The 18,498-nt window shown below is 38.2% G+C and overlaps 1 protein-coding gene across 1 annotated transcript; it reads right to left on the reverse strand.

Annotated features, from left to right (window-relative positions):
- Positions 1 to 1,242: 1,242 nt before the first annotated feature.
- LOC139977502 (ATP-binding cassette sub-family C member 8-like) lies at positions 1,243 to 18,083 on the reverse strand. Its single transcript, XM_071986856.1, has 20 exons — positions 17,980 to 18,083; positions 17,211 to 17,309; positions 16,031 to 16,196; positions 14,998 to 15,138; positions 14,326 to 14,602; positions 13,787 to 13,983; positions 12,337 to 12,500; positions 12,074 to 12,143; positions 11,508 to 11,665; positions 10,451 to 10,543; positions 9,870 to 9,972; positions 9,250 to 9,363; positions 8,492 to 8,603; positions 6,964 to 7,091; positions 6,414 to 6,492; positions 5,826 to 5,934; positions 5,091 to 5,194; positions 4,159 to 4,292; positions 2,267 to 2,329; positions 1,243 to 1,387 (listed from the first exon to the last, which is right to left on the reverse strand). Exons 1-20 carry the CDS (start codon positions 18,072 to 18,074, stop codon positions 1,244 to 1,246), a joined length of 2,550 nt encoding a protein of 849 aa, XP_071842957.1. The 5' UTR covers positions 18,075 to 18,083; the 3' UTR covers position 1,243.
- Between the last annotated feature and the right edge of the window lie 415 nt (positions 18,084 to 18,498).

The following is an 18,498-nucleotide window of genomic DNA, read 5'->3' on the forward strand; positions in this document are numbered from 1 at the left end:
TGCATTTGTTAAACAGAAGGAGTCATAACTTGTTATTTTAGTCATCCAGATAATCACACCAATATATATATATATGTACACCTAAACAATCTTTGGTGATGTACCTTGGAGATGAAGCAAGTAATTACTTGTTGACCTTTCGTCGTGGGAAGTCTAGGCGAAACCAGTTCCCATCATGATGCGCGCATTGCTACCAATCGTGGAAAAAACAGGCCCATTCGTTTCGTAGCAGTTTGCGACATACTACTTGCGTATTAACAGACACCCTTCACCAATTATTAAGGTAACAGTCGCTAGTGATGAACATAAGTTGTGGCTATGGTAACTGTGACACGAGCGAGGAATGAGCAAGGTTAAGCTGTAACAGTTACCATACTATATTTTGCTATAGTTAGTCACAATGTGTTCACAACTATCGAACAATTCATTTTTTTTATAGATGTAAGTTAAGCGGCAAGTAGTCTTTGCGTTTTACAAGAAGAGTTCACCTTTCCACCACCTTTGGGTACAATGTAGCTAATGCAGCATAACGATAACTACATGTATGAGTTACATGTGATGTAGTCCAAACAAGCCTAGTTTCAAAATACAAATTATCAAGGAATGTCTTCTTCAATTTATATCATTGGAAAACAATTTCGGTAAACGTCTCTTAACGTATTGAATATTCTAGTGTTTCAACTTCAAGAGAATATTGAAACCATGTTGGTTGTTTTCAAGCTATGTGACCGTTTTACCATGCAAATCAAAGCCATTGTATTCAGTCCTTTGAAGTTTAGTTTTCAGAGGAAAGAAACAAACCGCGGAAGGAAAGAAAAAATTGAGTTATATTAGTAAAGTTTTAAGCGCAAACGTCTCCATCTATATGTATGCTTTGATACGTTGGCGTTGCTTAAGCCCGGGTCACATCTACGCGATTCAACACGCGATTCAACTCACAATACAATTGAAAGTTGAATCGCGTAGTAAGACACGGGTATCAATTTGTTGCGCAATAAAAGTTGCGCCGTCGATTTGGGTTGATTTGCAATAGAGCAATGTCCTAATCAGCGCAACTTCTCAGAAGCAACTTTTCTGATTCGCGTGATTTTAGTTGCGAGTTGAATCGCGTGTTGAATCGCGCAGATGTGACCCGGGCTTAAGTTTCATCATCGATTGTCTTTTCTCTGCGGGGCCATTCTTAACCAATCACTGTCTACGACAAGGCGGCACACAACCAGCCAATCTATGACCTTGCTCATAATCATTCTTGGATTGTTTCTCGCACAAACGATGCAAATACACTGTCGCTCCTGGCCAGCAACGTTGCGGGATCGTCATATTCAACCACGCGACCATTATCCAAAACTAATATTTTATCTGAATTGATGATAGTCTTCACTCGATGCTGAAAATAAATGAAAACATTGATATCTGATTTTTAATTGATTATTTTCCTTCGCCCTTTTCTGTCATCTTTTGATTCATCTATGAAGCTTTGCATTAAATCACCCACTGTAAGTCGTGCAGCCAAAACTACATGTTTATTATCTCGCTAACGATATATATGCAAGTAGGCATACATTTGCTAATTTTTCATGTGCTATCTGCTAAGCATCATGTGCAATCTGCTATCTGCTAAGCATTTTTCAATGTACATATACCTGAATATTGTATGTTGCTTGAGTAGACACGTATTAAAACTAGCAAGCTGTTAAATTTCTTTTAGTTGCCAAGTGCCGAAATAGAATTATAAATTCAAGCTAAAGGAGGCATCAGTCGTCTCTTAAGTCTAGTGTGATGATGAAGCTATAGCGTTCATTGTTTATTCTCTAATGCCATCACCAACAATATCTTTTTTTTACTACCATATCAGTAGCCCCAAGGAGTGTTATCTCAATGGTTAACGCCAATCATGTTGTCCTATCGATTCTTCAACGAAAAACCTCATAACAAAGTCATACATTATGTCATACATTAAAGGAGTGCTAGCTTAGTGGTTAACGCAGGTGCCTTCCAATCATATAAGGTCCCCAGTTCGAGTCTCTCCAAGATTAATGTGATACATGTCGTCCAGTTACAGAGTTGTTGACAATAACCAATTCAAAATCATGGACGTTAAATATGAATCTAAGAGACTGACTCTGGTCAGCTTGCGGCATTGATAAGCCAATGAGGCTTCTTCGCGAGTTCCTGCTTGCAGGAGGATCTAAAATACATACAATACATACATACATACGTACACACATAAATACATACATATATACATATATTCTGAGTTACTCACCGCCACAGTTATCACAGTTTCGTCTTGGAAAACGTTGGATATAACTTCTTGTAGTTTTTCGTCCTACGAAACGAAAGCGAGCAGAAAATTTAATTCATAAAGTTATATCTTCCTTGTAAATTGTTGTTTGGTAATTGACTTCAGTAGCACGCGGTTTTTATCGACGAATTTTACAAAAGAGATTGTTATCATGTTTTAAAACAGTCTAGAAGGTTATAAGTTGGTTCCGTTGGTTGCCCGCTGAGGACTTTTATGTGTGTGTGTATGTCAGTGAGGTAATGCTTTGCACCAGTGGCGTAGCCAGCGGGGGGGGGGCAGGGGCGGGAGCCCCCCAGTTGAAATGCTCGCCCCCACTTCCCCCCCCCCCCAAATGGAATTGTTGAGTGAGAAAAAAAACTTGAATGCACACTAAATATGTTGCTGGTTCTATGTGCATATTACCATGGTTTTTATGCAATTTTTATTCTTTACCGTTTACCTAATTCTCTATCTGCGAAATTGGGTGGCCAAAATAGAAATCACTTTCCATGGGAACATTGCCTTGAAAAAGAATTTGACCCAAGCAGCAGCGCAAAAAACGCCACTGTTTCTGTATTGTCAAATGTGGAAACGGGTTGGCAATTTAATTAAACGGTCTCCGCGGCACTCACAAGCGGAGGCTACGTTCAGTTTATGTTCACATGGTTATCCCTGATCCCTGGATTGTGTTCCGAAATGATTCACACGTGAGTGACGTGTATGGCAGAATGAATATCACAGTATTTAGAAACAATTTGCATTTTGACTGAAACTTACAAGTTTTGCTACGCCTACGCGACCGAGAGGGAACTGTCCGGGGGATCAATTTGGACAAATTCGTCGATAAGTTCGCAGACAGTCATCAGAATAGGCGAATGAACCTTCGCTAGACTGTTTGAGTGAGCCCTAGACAGTGCAAAAGAAGGGCCCGAATGGGGAATGATCACATCTTTTGTTGATTGGGGGGGGGTGGTTACACTCCCAGGCAAGTCAGATATCATGCTGATCATCTTTGAATACTGACAGAAAGAGCATAGTCTATTCAGATTTTTAAAGAGAATTATCGATGACTTTTTCAGTGATCTGTTTTATCGTTAATAATACCTATGTGGAAATAACATAAAACGTCAGCTAACTAGAGTGACCATCTGTACCCTACATTGCTGACACAATACCCGATTTGCAACAGTTTGTCATGCAAACTGTTTGGTATGTCTTTTGTACTAGCTTAGTCTGCCCCACCAATCAGACCCTTCGCCCCCCCTCCTTTGCCCCCCCAGATGGAAAAGTCTGGCTACGCCACTGCTTTGCACCCTCACAATATCAAATTGATTGCCTAAACCAAACCAAACATGACATTGCCCTTTATGCTCATTAAGGTGGAGACATATACCAGAGCGAGAAAATAGCTTTGTCCAAGTCTGGTACAATTTTTATGTTTTTTGTCAGAACCTGTATATGTCTTCATTCCTGAACAGTTTAGTAAGAGGAAATGTCAGGATCTGTGACGTCAGGGTAAAACACCGGCTCGTTTCCGAGTACATGTCGGGTGCAGATACCCATTATTCATAGGGATGTCCCATTCATGCCGTAAAATCGAACATTGGATTATCAGTTTTTTATAAAATAAAATAATGATAATAGTTCTCTCATTTGAGGTATACCAAACCGATTATAATAATCGTGGTCGTGGTCGTCGTGGTCGTGGTCGTCATCATCATCATCGTCGTCGTGGTCGTCGTCATCGTCGTCGTCGTCGTCATCGTCGTCGTCGTCATCGTCGTCGTCGTCGTCGTCGTCGTCGTCGTCGTCGTCATCATCATCATCATCATCATCATCATCATCATCATAATAATGTGTTTCATATGCCTTACCGTTTCGAGATCAATCGAGGCCGTAGGCTCGTCCATTAGTACAATTCTAGAACGTCTCACTATTGCTCTTGCGATGCATATTAGCTGTTTCTCTCCCATACTAAAGCAGGAGCCTTCCGCGGTTGTGTAGGAATCTATATATAGTATAGAGTGGTATAGCACAAAATCGTTACAATTTAAGTTCAAACCTAAAACATGCCGAACAATATCAGACGCACAATGTTTCAAAATGGCGATTACTCTTGTGTTATATGAATTCACATCATTTTCGGATCTTATGAGATCCTACGAAATCAAAAAAATCCTAAGTGAAAGATTTAGACCATGTAGCATATATATTGAAGAAGATCAGTTCGAGTGACAGCTAAAATATGTTGAATATGATTTTGTCTGAAATAATCAAACAACATGATTACATCCAGGGGGTAGGAAGCTTCCAAAAAGGTGGGGGGCTATAAAAAGATATGGGATGCCATTGTAAAAATAGCATGTACAGACTAAAAATAAATAATTAAAATAAAATATTAAAATTCACAAAGGATTAAGATATCCAAAAGACAGTTCTTCATCAAAGGGGCACATTTTATTTGCCAGCAGGGCACATTTGGTATTGTGGAAAAAGTGGGGCATGTGCCCCCACTGCCCGAACCCCCCACCCGGCTCCTACCACCTGATGGCAGCTTCTCCCCTGAAGTACCAAATCATGGCAACTGGACAGGGAACATAAAACGACATATCGACGAGGGTATAATACCATATTTAGGTGTATTATTGGGCTGTTAGTGTAAAAACCAAAAGGTATAAGTAATTCTGTCATCCGTATTTTGTACGCTTCCTTTTCTGACAATTGTATACATCTCTACTTCGACAGGATACAATGACTCTTCTTTTTTATAAAACTGATTTCAATTCGTGTTAATAAAGTAACGTACCTAGCCCGTCCGGTAGATTGGATATTTTGGTTTTTAGTTTCACTTTTTCGAGAGCGTCCCAGATAACATCATCTCTTACTCTCCTGCTGATGTCTATCGTGTCCCTGTTTTGAAAGATATTAAAATAAAAGATATTAAAATAAAATAAAAAGTATAAACACTACTTAATAAACCATCATCTCTACAACATTATCATAACGGTTATCTCTGTGTATGTATTTTATTGAGGGGGGAGGGAGGGGGAGGGGCAAAAACTGGGGCATTGGTATTGTCAGCTTAAGGATGGGTTTTTGCAATCGGTGCTTCTTATTTAATTGACTTATGTCTATTGTCTTTCTTCTGTTTGTATTCTTTTCTTTTCAATTTTTTGTTTCAGGGCGTAAGCTCTTGATCAAACCTCGAATGCTTTTGTTTTAGTTTACTTCCCCCCCTCCCCCCCCAATTGTTAATCTGTATACACAATAATATCAACCCTTCCCTCGCTTAAACCTTGCCTTATATAATAGGCCTACTTGTTTTTGTTTTTTAATGTGACCCGTCCAGCGGAACCAAAACTGTCACCGTCTCTTGTTCTGCCACTTCAGTTGGTTCTTCGAACGCCAAAATAACAAGGAAAGCTATGACGAACGCCGTTGTAAGAAACTAAATAACAAAACATGTTGGGATATCCTCTCATATATGATAAATACACGGACTTATGTAGGTATCTTTGGATATTTCCAAAGAAGGGTATACCTGATTGAACCACTAAATATGCTCGGGTCTTGTGGTATGATAGATATACACCTCCTTAGTCGTCTGGCAGGGATGGTTCCAATATTTATCCCATCAATGGTAATTCGACCTGACAAATTAATTATGAAAAAGGAAATATTGACTTATTTCCATTATCGTAAACTTGCCGCCCACCCATGCAGCTTTGTAAGAACACAGGGTGATAGATGTTGTTTGCATTTTAAATAACTCATGCAGTGTATATACCACGGGTACAATGCAAGCCATCATTTCCTCGAATGTATACTTCTTTACATAACCCAACCAGCTGAACCCAGACGGCACTACATGTCATGGGTCCCATGCCTAGAGTTACAACTTAAAAATGGAGGTAAAACAATATAATGACTATATGGGAGTATATGGCAATAACCTTTTTCATAATCAAAGATTGTGACAAGTAAAAACATCATATGACAGAATAACAATGGAAGTGCAATGACATCTGACAACAGCATCTTATCAACATGAGTAGAGTCACATCTACTTCAAAGAAAGAAAATTACCAATTACCAAAAACAAAATATATCAGTTTCTATGGTGACAAACCTTTTGTTTGCAACAATAGTCTTAGAAAGCTGAGTATGAGCGTAGACTTGCCGCTTCCGGTCCGACCACAGATACCGATCTAAAAACATGACATAAAAAAGCAACAATAAAAAGCTCTATTTTTATTCAGTTTTAATCTAGGGTGCGTTGGTGCTGCCTGGGGTGTGGCGTTGCTTAGCCTGCCGGCGGATCGGCCAGTCGAAGGTGGATTTGCTTCATGGTGTGTTTCTGTTTTTTGTGGGGTCGTTTTGGCCGTGAGGGTTTAGGATTTCTCTTCTTATACTCCACAAGGACCTACCTACGAACGTTCAAATTGATCTTTTGAAGAAATTCACAAATTTTGTCTCTCAAACAGGATTTGGTGAGACTATTTACTGAAACCAGCTTTCTAGCCTGGCCTCTCGGACAGTTCCATTTGTTCCTTAGCAATTCACAATTCTGGAAAAACGAAAGAACACGTATACTTACATAAGATACAAATCCAATGTATAAACGGAATACAGTGGCGCTAGACTATAATTCCATGCATCTCGTCATTGTTGATTCTTACCTTCTGTTTGGGCTGTATTTCGAAGGACACGTCCCTGATACTTGGATTCAGGTGTACTGCATATTTCACTGTCAAATTCTCGACAACGATGCGACCTTCATTAGGCCAGTTTGCAGGCGGTTCCTTTCCTGTTGATACAGAAATTAGAAAATAAAGTACATTATGTAAAATGCTGTTTCATTGGTTAAAACGTTGTTCTGGAATTAACAGGTGACATTACTCAGTTCGCCAGCCAGGATGACTCTCTCTGGTCTATCGTCACATATAGTTATGTAAAATAGTAATAAACACTGCTGATTAATATCGCTGTAAAATAAAGCAAAATATTATCAGGATTGTGAAAACATTCCAAAATAACCTATGTATGGGAGGAAATTCCTTGGTTGTGTATAAGTTAAACCACAGGACGTTGGAAAAAAACTTGGGCTCGCAGCGTGTGACACATCACGGGGAAGTTTATTTGCAACCCCGCGAGGTTTTCAAAGATATATTATTGCGGCTGAAGAATCCCTAAGGCAAGTACAATTGTGAAATATCTCAACTTTTGGAAGTTTGTAGAGACTAAGGGGCATACTTGTGATATAATATTTCAACTTTATAACAGATGGAAAAGGAGTTAATTGTCTGTAGCCTGTATAGGCAAGAATTGGGATAGTTATTACATTATTTACATTATAGCGAATAATACTAGAATAAATAACTACCTGATTATTAATATGATTATTATTATTACTAGAAGCAAAATAAACAAGTCAGTTAATATTCCTCTCTGTGATGAATGTTCAGTTTAATAATAAAACGCATTTTAATGGTTAATATACTTGCGATGATGATTGTAAAAGGCTAATACTGTAACAAGCTAGCCTGGAACCAGGCCATGTTGTGACAAAGATATGTGGAGCTGTTGCACGTTCATTCATAACCTAAATCTATACGTGATTTACACCATGTACCAAGCTGCGAGCCATTCAAACGCATACATTTAATAGTCATTAACTTCAACACCTTTATAGATGTGACGAATGTAAACGTTTGGATAACAATTATAACCGTAGGACAAAGATGCAGTAGATGATGTACTAGCTATAAAAAGTGAGGGATCCCTGACTTCCATTCCAAATTGACATGTTGTTAATGTATGGCTCACTTCTGAATACATCCATGCATACATACATACATACATACATACATACATACATACATACATACATACATACATACATACATGCACACATACAAACATACACACACACATACATGCGTATTGTAGGATTGGAAGGGTAAATCAAATTGCGGATTTGGTTGGAGGTAATTGTGGCTGCTATAGTGGATTCTAAAGTGCTCTCGGACATTGTTCGATTGCGCGGCTGGTGAGTCCGTACCTTTATACAGTGCTGAGAAATCATACTATATTTAAAATAAACCCAACCGTTTTGCATGACTGTACCAGACTTCACCTGATTGGTTGTCTTTGTTTTACAGCCTGCATATTCTTTGACGAGATCTGATCGCCTCGTAAATAGCTTACCTGAGAGATCTTCAGGTGGTATACACGAGTATGTATGGATTCTTTGTACAGCATCGAAAGATGTTTCCATTAGTAAAAAGCATATCATCGAGCTCATCACAACTGATGAGATCTGTAGACAGAGAGACATTTACATTGATCAGGTTATTCGTGACAGTTCCGGCTGGCTATTTATCAAGATATTTGGCCAGTACAGTTAGTATTTAGTGCTTTTCACGTGATCGGCCCAACGGAACCCAACAAAGTCAATGCCAAAAACGGCAGTAACAACCAAAAAACCGATCCCGAGAGAAACTAACCTCTCAGCAACACAATCATCTCCCCACCCCAACCCCCACGACAAACCAGACGTCAAGTTCTACAACAGTCCAAATGGGGGGGGGGCGTAGGCCCACTAGTCCCCCAGACCCCAAAAACCAACGTCCCGAAAATACGGGTCTCTGCAAACGGTGAAAATCCGCCTCAATTTGAAGCTGCAGTTATGAAACTATTGTAAACCAAAGCTATTCGTGATTGTCTATCCTTTACAAGTTCATACCTTTACCTGATACATGCACCACGTACCTAACCAATATATCAGTGGAAGATAACACATTGTACCGAAAGTGACATATTAATATATCAACTTCGAAATTGAGACTTTCGTCGCCGGTTTGGGTTATCTGGATTATTGAAGACAGGTTATATCTGGTCCATATTTCAAGGGAAGGGAAAGAGTCCCGTTTGCTGTTATATTGCATCAGACTTTATATACTTACATCGAGAGCAGACGATAACGCCAGACCAACCAAGCTTGAAGACAACCCGAAGTAACTGGCTGCCACGATCGTTGAAAGAGCTACCGCGAGCAACGAGAGTGTTGAAAGCAAAGACTTAAAAAAGAATCAAAGAGTATAGCAACCAATGAAGAAAGCTCCTGCACATAGTCGTTGTACGACGATTTGTTTGTTAAAACACTGCAATGCATTGAAATAGTGCGACACTTTTAAGTAATACAAGTTGTAAATGGCACAATCTCACGCAAAATCTTAGATCAGTAAGGGTTGAAAATTAATACTAACTGTTCCAAAGCAACAAAAATTGTCTGTTGAGTGATATCAAATTTCTTCAAAAGGTTATGAATACGTACAATGTAATGAAAGAAATATTTTTGTAACATTTTGTGGCGTTTCGCAGTTTGAGAAAACTGATCTATTCATTCGCGTTGCATGCTGTTTCGAGAACGACATCTATGCGAAATGAAAAATTGTATGCACATTGATAAACTTATGTTCTCGTAATGCGATGGCATATGCAATGGTTCCGTCGTACACGGTGTGTTTATCACACATATCAAGCTATGGGTTAGTATTTTTGTTTTGTTTCAGGCTTTACTTACCAAGTTGAACATAACCCAGCGATTCAGAGTTCGCTGGAAGAATGATACGAGCATGGTATGATCGATTTTCTCCATTAAAGAAACATAAACTGCTGACCTCATTCTGAAAGGACAAGGAACAGCAACAGCTAACATACAAGTCATTATCATGTTATTAGTATAGCTTTCTTAGCTGTATGTTTGTCTTTTATGAGGAGTTCATTTAGTTACATTAAGTTATGTCATTAGCAAGACTGACCACTTATTTGACGGTCCAAGGAGTATCAATTCTGCTTTTAAGAGTAATATGGCATCTGAACGTTTGTGTTGTTACTATTTTCCAACTCCCGTACTATTTCATATTTGATGTTGGAAACTATCTTATGATATCACAGCCCAAAACACTCATGATCCCTCCATGGCAGAACTCCCACAATGAACCTCCCACAACGCCCTATGAAACACATTTAAGTAGGACACAGATTGACAACACTTATTCTGTATACATTGTCATCGATGGAAATTCCCCGCATTCTTATTGGTCATTCCAAATGCTCCAAACATAGGCGATATTTATTTATTTTTTCTTTCTCGGCTATCACCTGTATGCACGAACACTGTCGATTCCGACCAGAGTTTCGGAGATCAAGGATATGATAGGAGATATACTCTGACTTTCCAAACGGGTAACATCTCTGTTAACACAAGAAGAGAAGACGAGAAATGGAATAGTTGAAATGGTTTAATCTTGAATCAGCCGATATACCCATAGCTGGTACAGCAACTACTGCTCATGTATCACAACCGTGCATCAGTAATTACTACTTTGTGTTCGTAACACGGTAACATGTGTTACAGGTGGCACTGTAACAACTGCAAAGCTTTTATCGTGTCCCCATGTAAGACAAAGAACTGCGCGACTGGACAAGGAGTCTATGAAGATGAGAATGCCTACGAGATGAAGTATAGGAGGTACGGTACCGCTTCATTCCAGTTCACAACTCTCTTTAGATTACGCCAATTCGTCATGCCGAGAACGAAGAAAGGCCATGTTCGAGTCTATCCCTATAGGCCAGATACTTATAGCATGAAACGACTAGATACGACTTCATTTTAGAATCGCGTATTAATGAACTCGCACTAAATTGTTGGTACAGCAACTACTGTTCATGTCCAACAACAGTGCAATCAGTAATTACTACTTTGTCTTCGTAACATGTGTAACCTGTGTTACAGGACATGAACGGTATAGTTACTGTACCAGCTATGAATACATTTAAAAGACGATATGTTTTACATCTGTGTCTATCGAAGACAATACTATAAAGATTAACTAACACGAATCTAAATTTTAAATAAATTATGTTTATGTGTGATCCTGAATACTCCTCGCAATTATGGTTGTATTTCCATTTATCCCACCTTAAAAATACCCATTTTAGTCAATCTTGCTCCATCTCTTCACTCCCCTTTCACTACACTTAACGGATTAATACATATACTTGGGTGCATGATCCGTTTAACCCAATCCCTTAATCAAAAATCAGTGTTTGGGCTTTTTTTTACCCATTCTCACTTTTATCTGCATTGCTCACCTGGGGCCTGGGGGGGGGGGAGGGGAGGGTAAGATATTTTCAATAATGTTGATTCCTTCCTTACCTTGTGGTATTAATAACTGAAACGTAAGTGGCAATGTAGAGAGTGACGTAGGTAGCAAAGAGAATCAGGGTCAAAGGTGAAATGATGATGTTGATAACGAAGATCACGCTCAGTAAGCATGACACCCCCAGAAAGAACGATAAGACAAAATGGAGCATCTGTCGAGAAACAGCAAAACATGTCATTTCTATAACTATTATTACATGTATGGGTGAGGTGGGGATAAGAGTTTTTTGTGGCTGTGCTTGGTTTCTTTTCGAGATTGTTTACGGGTTTTTTGTGCTCTTTTGGTCTTAATTCATCAGGACACTTTAAACCATCCTACAGCAGAAGAATACGATTTGGATCAGCTTGTGGCTTTGATAAGCCAATGATGGCTTCTTCGCGAGTTCCTGCTTGCAGGAGGATCTAATATACATAAATACATACTTGACAGCTCATTTGGTGATTAAAACTGCGTCTGGGTAAATCTTGTTAGAATGTACCTTCACACTGGTTTAAAGTTTGCCAATTTGGCACATATGAAAGAAACAACAGGCGATAGGCAAGTCAAATGTAACTTTTACCAAGTCTACAATGGCTACGTCTTGTGTAAACCGATTTAGGATTCTACCCTTAGGCGTGACGTCAAAAAACCTGTAAAAAACAAGACAGAAAATGGAGACTTTAAATTGACAAAAAGGAAAAGAATTGTCGCAGAATAATGATGATGCTTAATAGATGGAATGTTTTCAAAATTAGAATTTATGGTCACTAAGGGTCACTTATGGAACTTATAGTCACTTATGGTCACGTACAATATAAAACTGTATTGAATCGAATCATTTACCTTAAAGGAACACGATTGATGTTCTCGAGCAAGGCTGTAAATAGTCTACACGAAGAACGCCAAACTCCATATGTAAGAATACCTCGACGGCAGAAGTTGAATACAGTGGTGCAGACAAAGAGAATGGCGTATACAGTTAGGTAGTAGTGTGTTGATAGGTTGTCCTGTGCGTTGAACAACAACAAAAAGAACAGCGAAACGCCCTCTCTATCATACTCAGCTATGCTATGAAAACGTGACTGGAAACGTGACTTGATGATAACGAAAAAAAAAAATTCACCTCACCATGTACGTTTTTTTGTTCTCTCACGAAATATAAAAATATCTTCCACTAAGTATATTGTTGTGTTACGTTTGCAGTCAGTTCCGTATTATTTCACGAGAGGTAAATGGTAATTACCTACCCACAATTTTCTTAGTTTTTACCCACTTTTATCTACTTTTAGACTAACAGACTACACTCATCTGTCCGGTACAAATGTTCTCAATTGCAGTTTAAGACAGAGAAGTGGTTAAGCCATTTGTACTCTGTAATGTTTCGACTTGTGTTCTATTCCACTGATGATGATGATGTAATGATGATGATGATGATGATGGTGATGATGATGTTGATGATGATGACGACGACGACGACGACGATGACGACGACGATGACGACGACGATGACGACGACGATCACGATCACGATCACGATCATCATGATCATGATCATCATGACGACGACGACGATGTTGATGATGATGATGATGATGATGATGATGATGATGATGATGATGATGATGATGATGATGATGATGATGATGATGATGATGATGATGATGATGATGATGATGATGATGATGATGATGATGATGATGATGATGATGATGATGATGATGATGATGATGATGATGATGATGATGATGATGATGATGATGATGATGATGATGATGATGATGATGATGATGATGATGATGATGATGATGATGATGATGATGATGATGATGATGATGATGATGATGATGATGATGATGATGATGATGATGATGATGATGATGATGATGATGATGATGATGATGATGATGATGATGATGATGATGATGATGATGATGATGATGATGATGATGATGATGATGATGACGATGACGATGACGATGACGATGACGATGACGATGACGATGACGATGACGATGACGATGACGATGACGATGACGATGATGATGATGATAATGTACTTTGATTGTCATTATGATGATGATATTTATAATTATTTGATTTATTATTACGCTATTTAAAAATAAACTGTAGCAAGTAATTAGTCTCTCCAACTGACACATTCAATTAATACGTCACAATACGTCATATTACGTCAGACTCTCGAACTATGACACATTGACATATGCAAACTATTCTTCAATCGCATCTCACAATATAGCTCCCATCAATCAGGGAAGTTTCATTCTGTCCTTACCGTATTTTTATCCGCTGAATGAGAAGTCCAAGCAGAGAGCCAAAATTCAAACACGACGGTACAGACTACAAACCCTATGATGCTGATTCCTAACGCAATAAGTACACTGGAATTAAACTGACTTAAATAGAATAAATACAGTCGTACATCAATTCGTTCTTCGTCTTCTTTTTCAATTAATCTCGCTTTTTCTTTGTCTGTGGAAAGTAAAGTTGACAAGAATGAAGATTTAAAAATATGTTCTTGAACAGGTTATGCATAGCCTACCGAGGACGTCACATTCTATCAAAAGTTTTTGTTTTATTTTTTCTTTAAAAAAAAAAAAAAACTATTTTGCTAATGTGAACCTTCCAAAGCCATTTGGAAAGATTATTATCAGCAACTTTTCTTTTCTTTAAAGTTAGCAACAGTTTCATCAGTAAAATCAGTGAGTTTAAACTGAAGCACTTTTTAAAGTAGGTAGTTATTACAACTAAAAACTCCTCGCTGTTCCCGACCAACCCAGCAATGTCATTTGAAAGAAAGAACCCTACAATTACCGTTTGCCTTGCCCAATAGTTTATTCTCAACTGCTGCTTTTTCAAATTCGTTGTAGGCCTCTTTTATTCTTTCCGACTGTTTCACGTGCATTTTTAACGTTTTCCTTTCCGTCGACAGACTCTCTGATACAGGTAATCTGGGTTTATCTTTGTCGTATCTATGCGGCTGCCAGGACTTCAAGCCATCCCATACTTTCAAGCCATCCCATACTTTCAAGTCATGCATCTCTTCCGGTGTGCCAGTAGCGGATATATGGCCATCTTCAAGCAAGATTATCTGCCCATTCATATCAAAGAGACAGCAGAATATAATCATATATTCATTTCTATAATGCATCTTGGAAAGACATTAACAACTGGCCCTCCGAAAAGACATTCACATAACGTTTAATAGCATCTAAATATAGTGGTGTTCACTATGGGTCTTATACCATTCGCAGTTGATCGGTAACCAATACAGCAATTTCCTCCACTATCTTGAGTAAAGATAAGATAACACTTGAAAAAACATAGGGTAACACCCGACGTCAACATCGACAACCGATAGAGGTTCATGTTGTCACTATGTCGTACACTAAAATCCGTATGGTTCAAACATAAAACTAACTAAATTAGTATAGGCTATAACCACAGGTTATCATTTAGCACGAGTAAACTTGCTTAATACAGCACCTGATCTGCATGCGATAAAAATTGCAGTTGGTTGGTAACCAAGACAACAGTTTTGTTCCCTCCACGCATGAGTAGATCCAAGATGCTATGTTGGAATACGTAAGAAGCGACGTGAGCATCCAGAGCCGATAATGGATCATCCTGTCAAAAAGGAACCATGTTGGAACGACTAACATATGAATTACAACGGTAGGCTATAACACTAGGCTATCTAATAATAGAGCGTGCGTTACGCAACAAATATTTGATCTTTATTTTGGACATTTCTAGATGAGAAGATTGAAAGATTATGTTGATTCACGTCAACAAAGGTCATATTCGGCGTTGCGTCTCAGACGTGTGTTTCAATTTGTGAGAAACATATGTCGTTAGAGAATAGACAAGCTCGCAAACATAACATAAACAATGAAATATGAATAACTTGTTTAATCTTGTCCAGAACCTTCTAACACACAAACATTGGTCAACAACAATAACAACTCAAATATCCAATGCAATGAACATATAAGCAACCTCAAAGTCTGAAAATCAACAAACTTTCGCTATACAAAGACAATTTACAATGGTACTGACCGTGTCAAAGGTCACCATTGGGGTGAACGCTAAAAAAAACGGTTACCTATACAGCTTTTCAACTTCTGCAACTACAGTTAGTATATGCCTACCTTTGAGTCATTAACACACGATTCATGTACAGATCTATCTTCTTTTTATCATAATTAACATTTGCAGACGTCTACAGTATAACAGTCAATGAAACCAAATTTACAAGTGAAAAGATTCCGCCAAGAAGAGTTAGAATGGACAGTGGCACAGAATTTCAGACGTATTCGATGGTTTGTTAAGTCATGGAAATCGTACATTCAATAGCTTCATGAACTGAGCGAGTCACGTCACGTGGTACGTTCCAACCATTCCCTCGATCCGTGTAATTGGAGGTATAATTTTTTGTGACGAAACAACTCAACAATTTATTGTCATGGGTGTTTATTTGTTCATGAAAAATTCGAAAGTATTTAGGAGTGTGTCTCACCAGTATGATGATGTCACAGTCACTGTAAAGTACTCTGGCTAAGCTAACCCGATGCTTTTGTCCTCCACTCAGGTTAATCCCTTGCTCACCGATCTCAGTTTGATCCCCTGCCGGGAACAGGATCAGATCATCCTCCAGGGCTGTGGCCTTGATAACGTTCTCGTACCTGTACATACGGACGACCGAGTTAATGTCATCAGTTTCAAAAGTTATACAAACCAATACTTTTTAAGAAAAGTCATCCAGGAAAGAACATGGGCATGAAAACCAAACTACCGAACGACTGATCCGCTCTCAACCCTAGTCCCTTTGCATCGAGACTTTGACTGTGTGATCATCGTCGGGTGTGTATACGGGTGTGTACCATTCCCCTCGAAAGGGTTATACAAACGAATACCTTCCTTGAAACTACGCCTAAATTAAATTCTCTTGTCAAAGAGTTCTACGTAATAAAGCAATAATAGTATCTAGGAAGACTTCAATTTGTGCTGTTCTCAGAGAGTTGTGACGATAATAACACACATAAAGTTACATTATAATATCCAGAAACGTCAACATCATCTACAAAACAACATCCTATCAACCTTACAAAAACATCGCGTGTTCCATTTAATTAATAATAATGACAAATTAATTAATAATGACAAATATAAAGTTTCACCCCTGAACATTATTTTCCATAGATCCTTACATTACAATTTTATTGTGCCCTGTTAAAAGATTCCTTGCCCACAATTAAACCCAATTCTCTGGTCGTCTATAACTAACGCTATGGTGTTAACAAGGATTGTTTAAAGAGAGCGGCTTCTACAAAGGGAAAGTGATAAATTCTACCTCCAATCATGTCACTTATATATCGACAGAACGGTAGCACACGGTACACGTAAGATCCCGTTATGGCATTTTAAACTAGCAAGATCCTTTCATATAATTGGGATCTATTTTATCATAAAGCTTATAAGATTATGATTGGGTTTGCCTTTCCTTCCTTTTAAGCGTCGGAATTTCTTAATCCTAACATCAGTCCAGGACGTGAATTATGTGACAGGCTATAAGTGTGTTATTGTAGGTCCAATAAACCCTGCTTGTGTGATAAATGATGTTGAATATATACAAATCGTTGATTATGTAATGATTTATATGTTCATTTTGCCATTAATAAAGTTGACCTTATACAAACCTTTGATAATCGAAGTATGTATTCATAGTAATGTTCTCCTTAAGACTCGTGTTTAATATCCAAGGGGTTTGGGAGGAATAAGCTAGCTTAGGGTGAATCCTGCAGAAATAGAAAGATTTCTAACATGAAAGCAATCCTTTGTATGGTGATGCCTGTTGGATAAATTGTGGCGTATGTAATTGCTATAAGCTTGCAGAGACAAGGAGACTGAATATCGCTTTAGTCATGTATGAAAGTGAAACCTTGATGACTGCCCTAGCGCTTAACCCCTCACCGACCCCCCCCCCCTACCCCACAACCCTTCTTGACAACTGCTTCATAGACCAAAAAACATAACAACAGAAACCTCCAAAACCCACACATCATCCAACTATGCGTGTACTGAATCTACAAACCTAGATCTATAATGTATAAAGGATTCATGTTGATATACTAGACATATATGCCACAAAATGATGATTAGATTAAAGAGTCGTGGTCGTGACGTAGTGGGTTTTAGGATATTTTGTCTGGACGTCAGAGATTTGTTCAGTACATTTCTCTGACGTCACAAAGGTGACGTCACTTAGCACTGTAACGAATGACCACCGTGACGAACATCTCAACTTTCACCTGTATGTAGTCTGCTACTGTTTCACATTAAGGAAAAGTCCAGTACACAACGCAGTGAGTAATTATTTTATTGACAATATCGATAAATTAGATATTTAATACCAAGTAAAATCCTAGAAAGCGTACAAATCCAACCAGACAGAATAGAATCACTTACGTCGAGAAGCTCACAGATCCTGCGAGTGGTTCCAATTCTCCGAGAATAGCTAAGAGTAAGGCTGTTTTCCCTGATGCCACCGAACCCACAACCATGGTCAGTTTTCCTTTAAGGAAGGCGAAGAACTATTCAATTAGAAATATAACGATTAGTAATTTCGTTGATGTATCGAAGATCGATTGAGAAGCAGCATGTGTATATGCGGGACAAAAACCGTGTCGATGCCAAAGGTTCTATTTATAAGCGTTTGTGATTCGTGTTCACAATAATCCACTAGCTTATAGGAAAACGAAGCAACTACCAGAGTAAACTCAGTACCATATAGTCGTTTTTAAGTAATATATATATATATATATATATATATATATATATATATATATATATATATATATATATATATATATATATATATATATATATATATATATAATATATATATATATATATATATATATATAATTCATATTTCATGGGTCTCTGCGAGGAATTATGTGTTATTTATTGATTTGGTCCCTTACT

This window comes from Apostichopus japonicus, chromosome 12 (genome assembly GCF_037975245.1).
Source record: "Apostichopus japonicus isolate 1M-3 chromosome 12, ASM3797524v1, whole genome shotgun sequence".
Classification (NCBI taxonomy): domain Eukaryota; kingdom Metazoa; phylum Echinodermata; class Holothuroidea; order Aspidochirotida; family Stichopodidae; genus Apostichopus; species Apostichopus japonicus.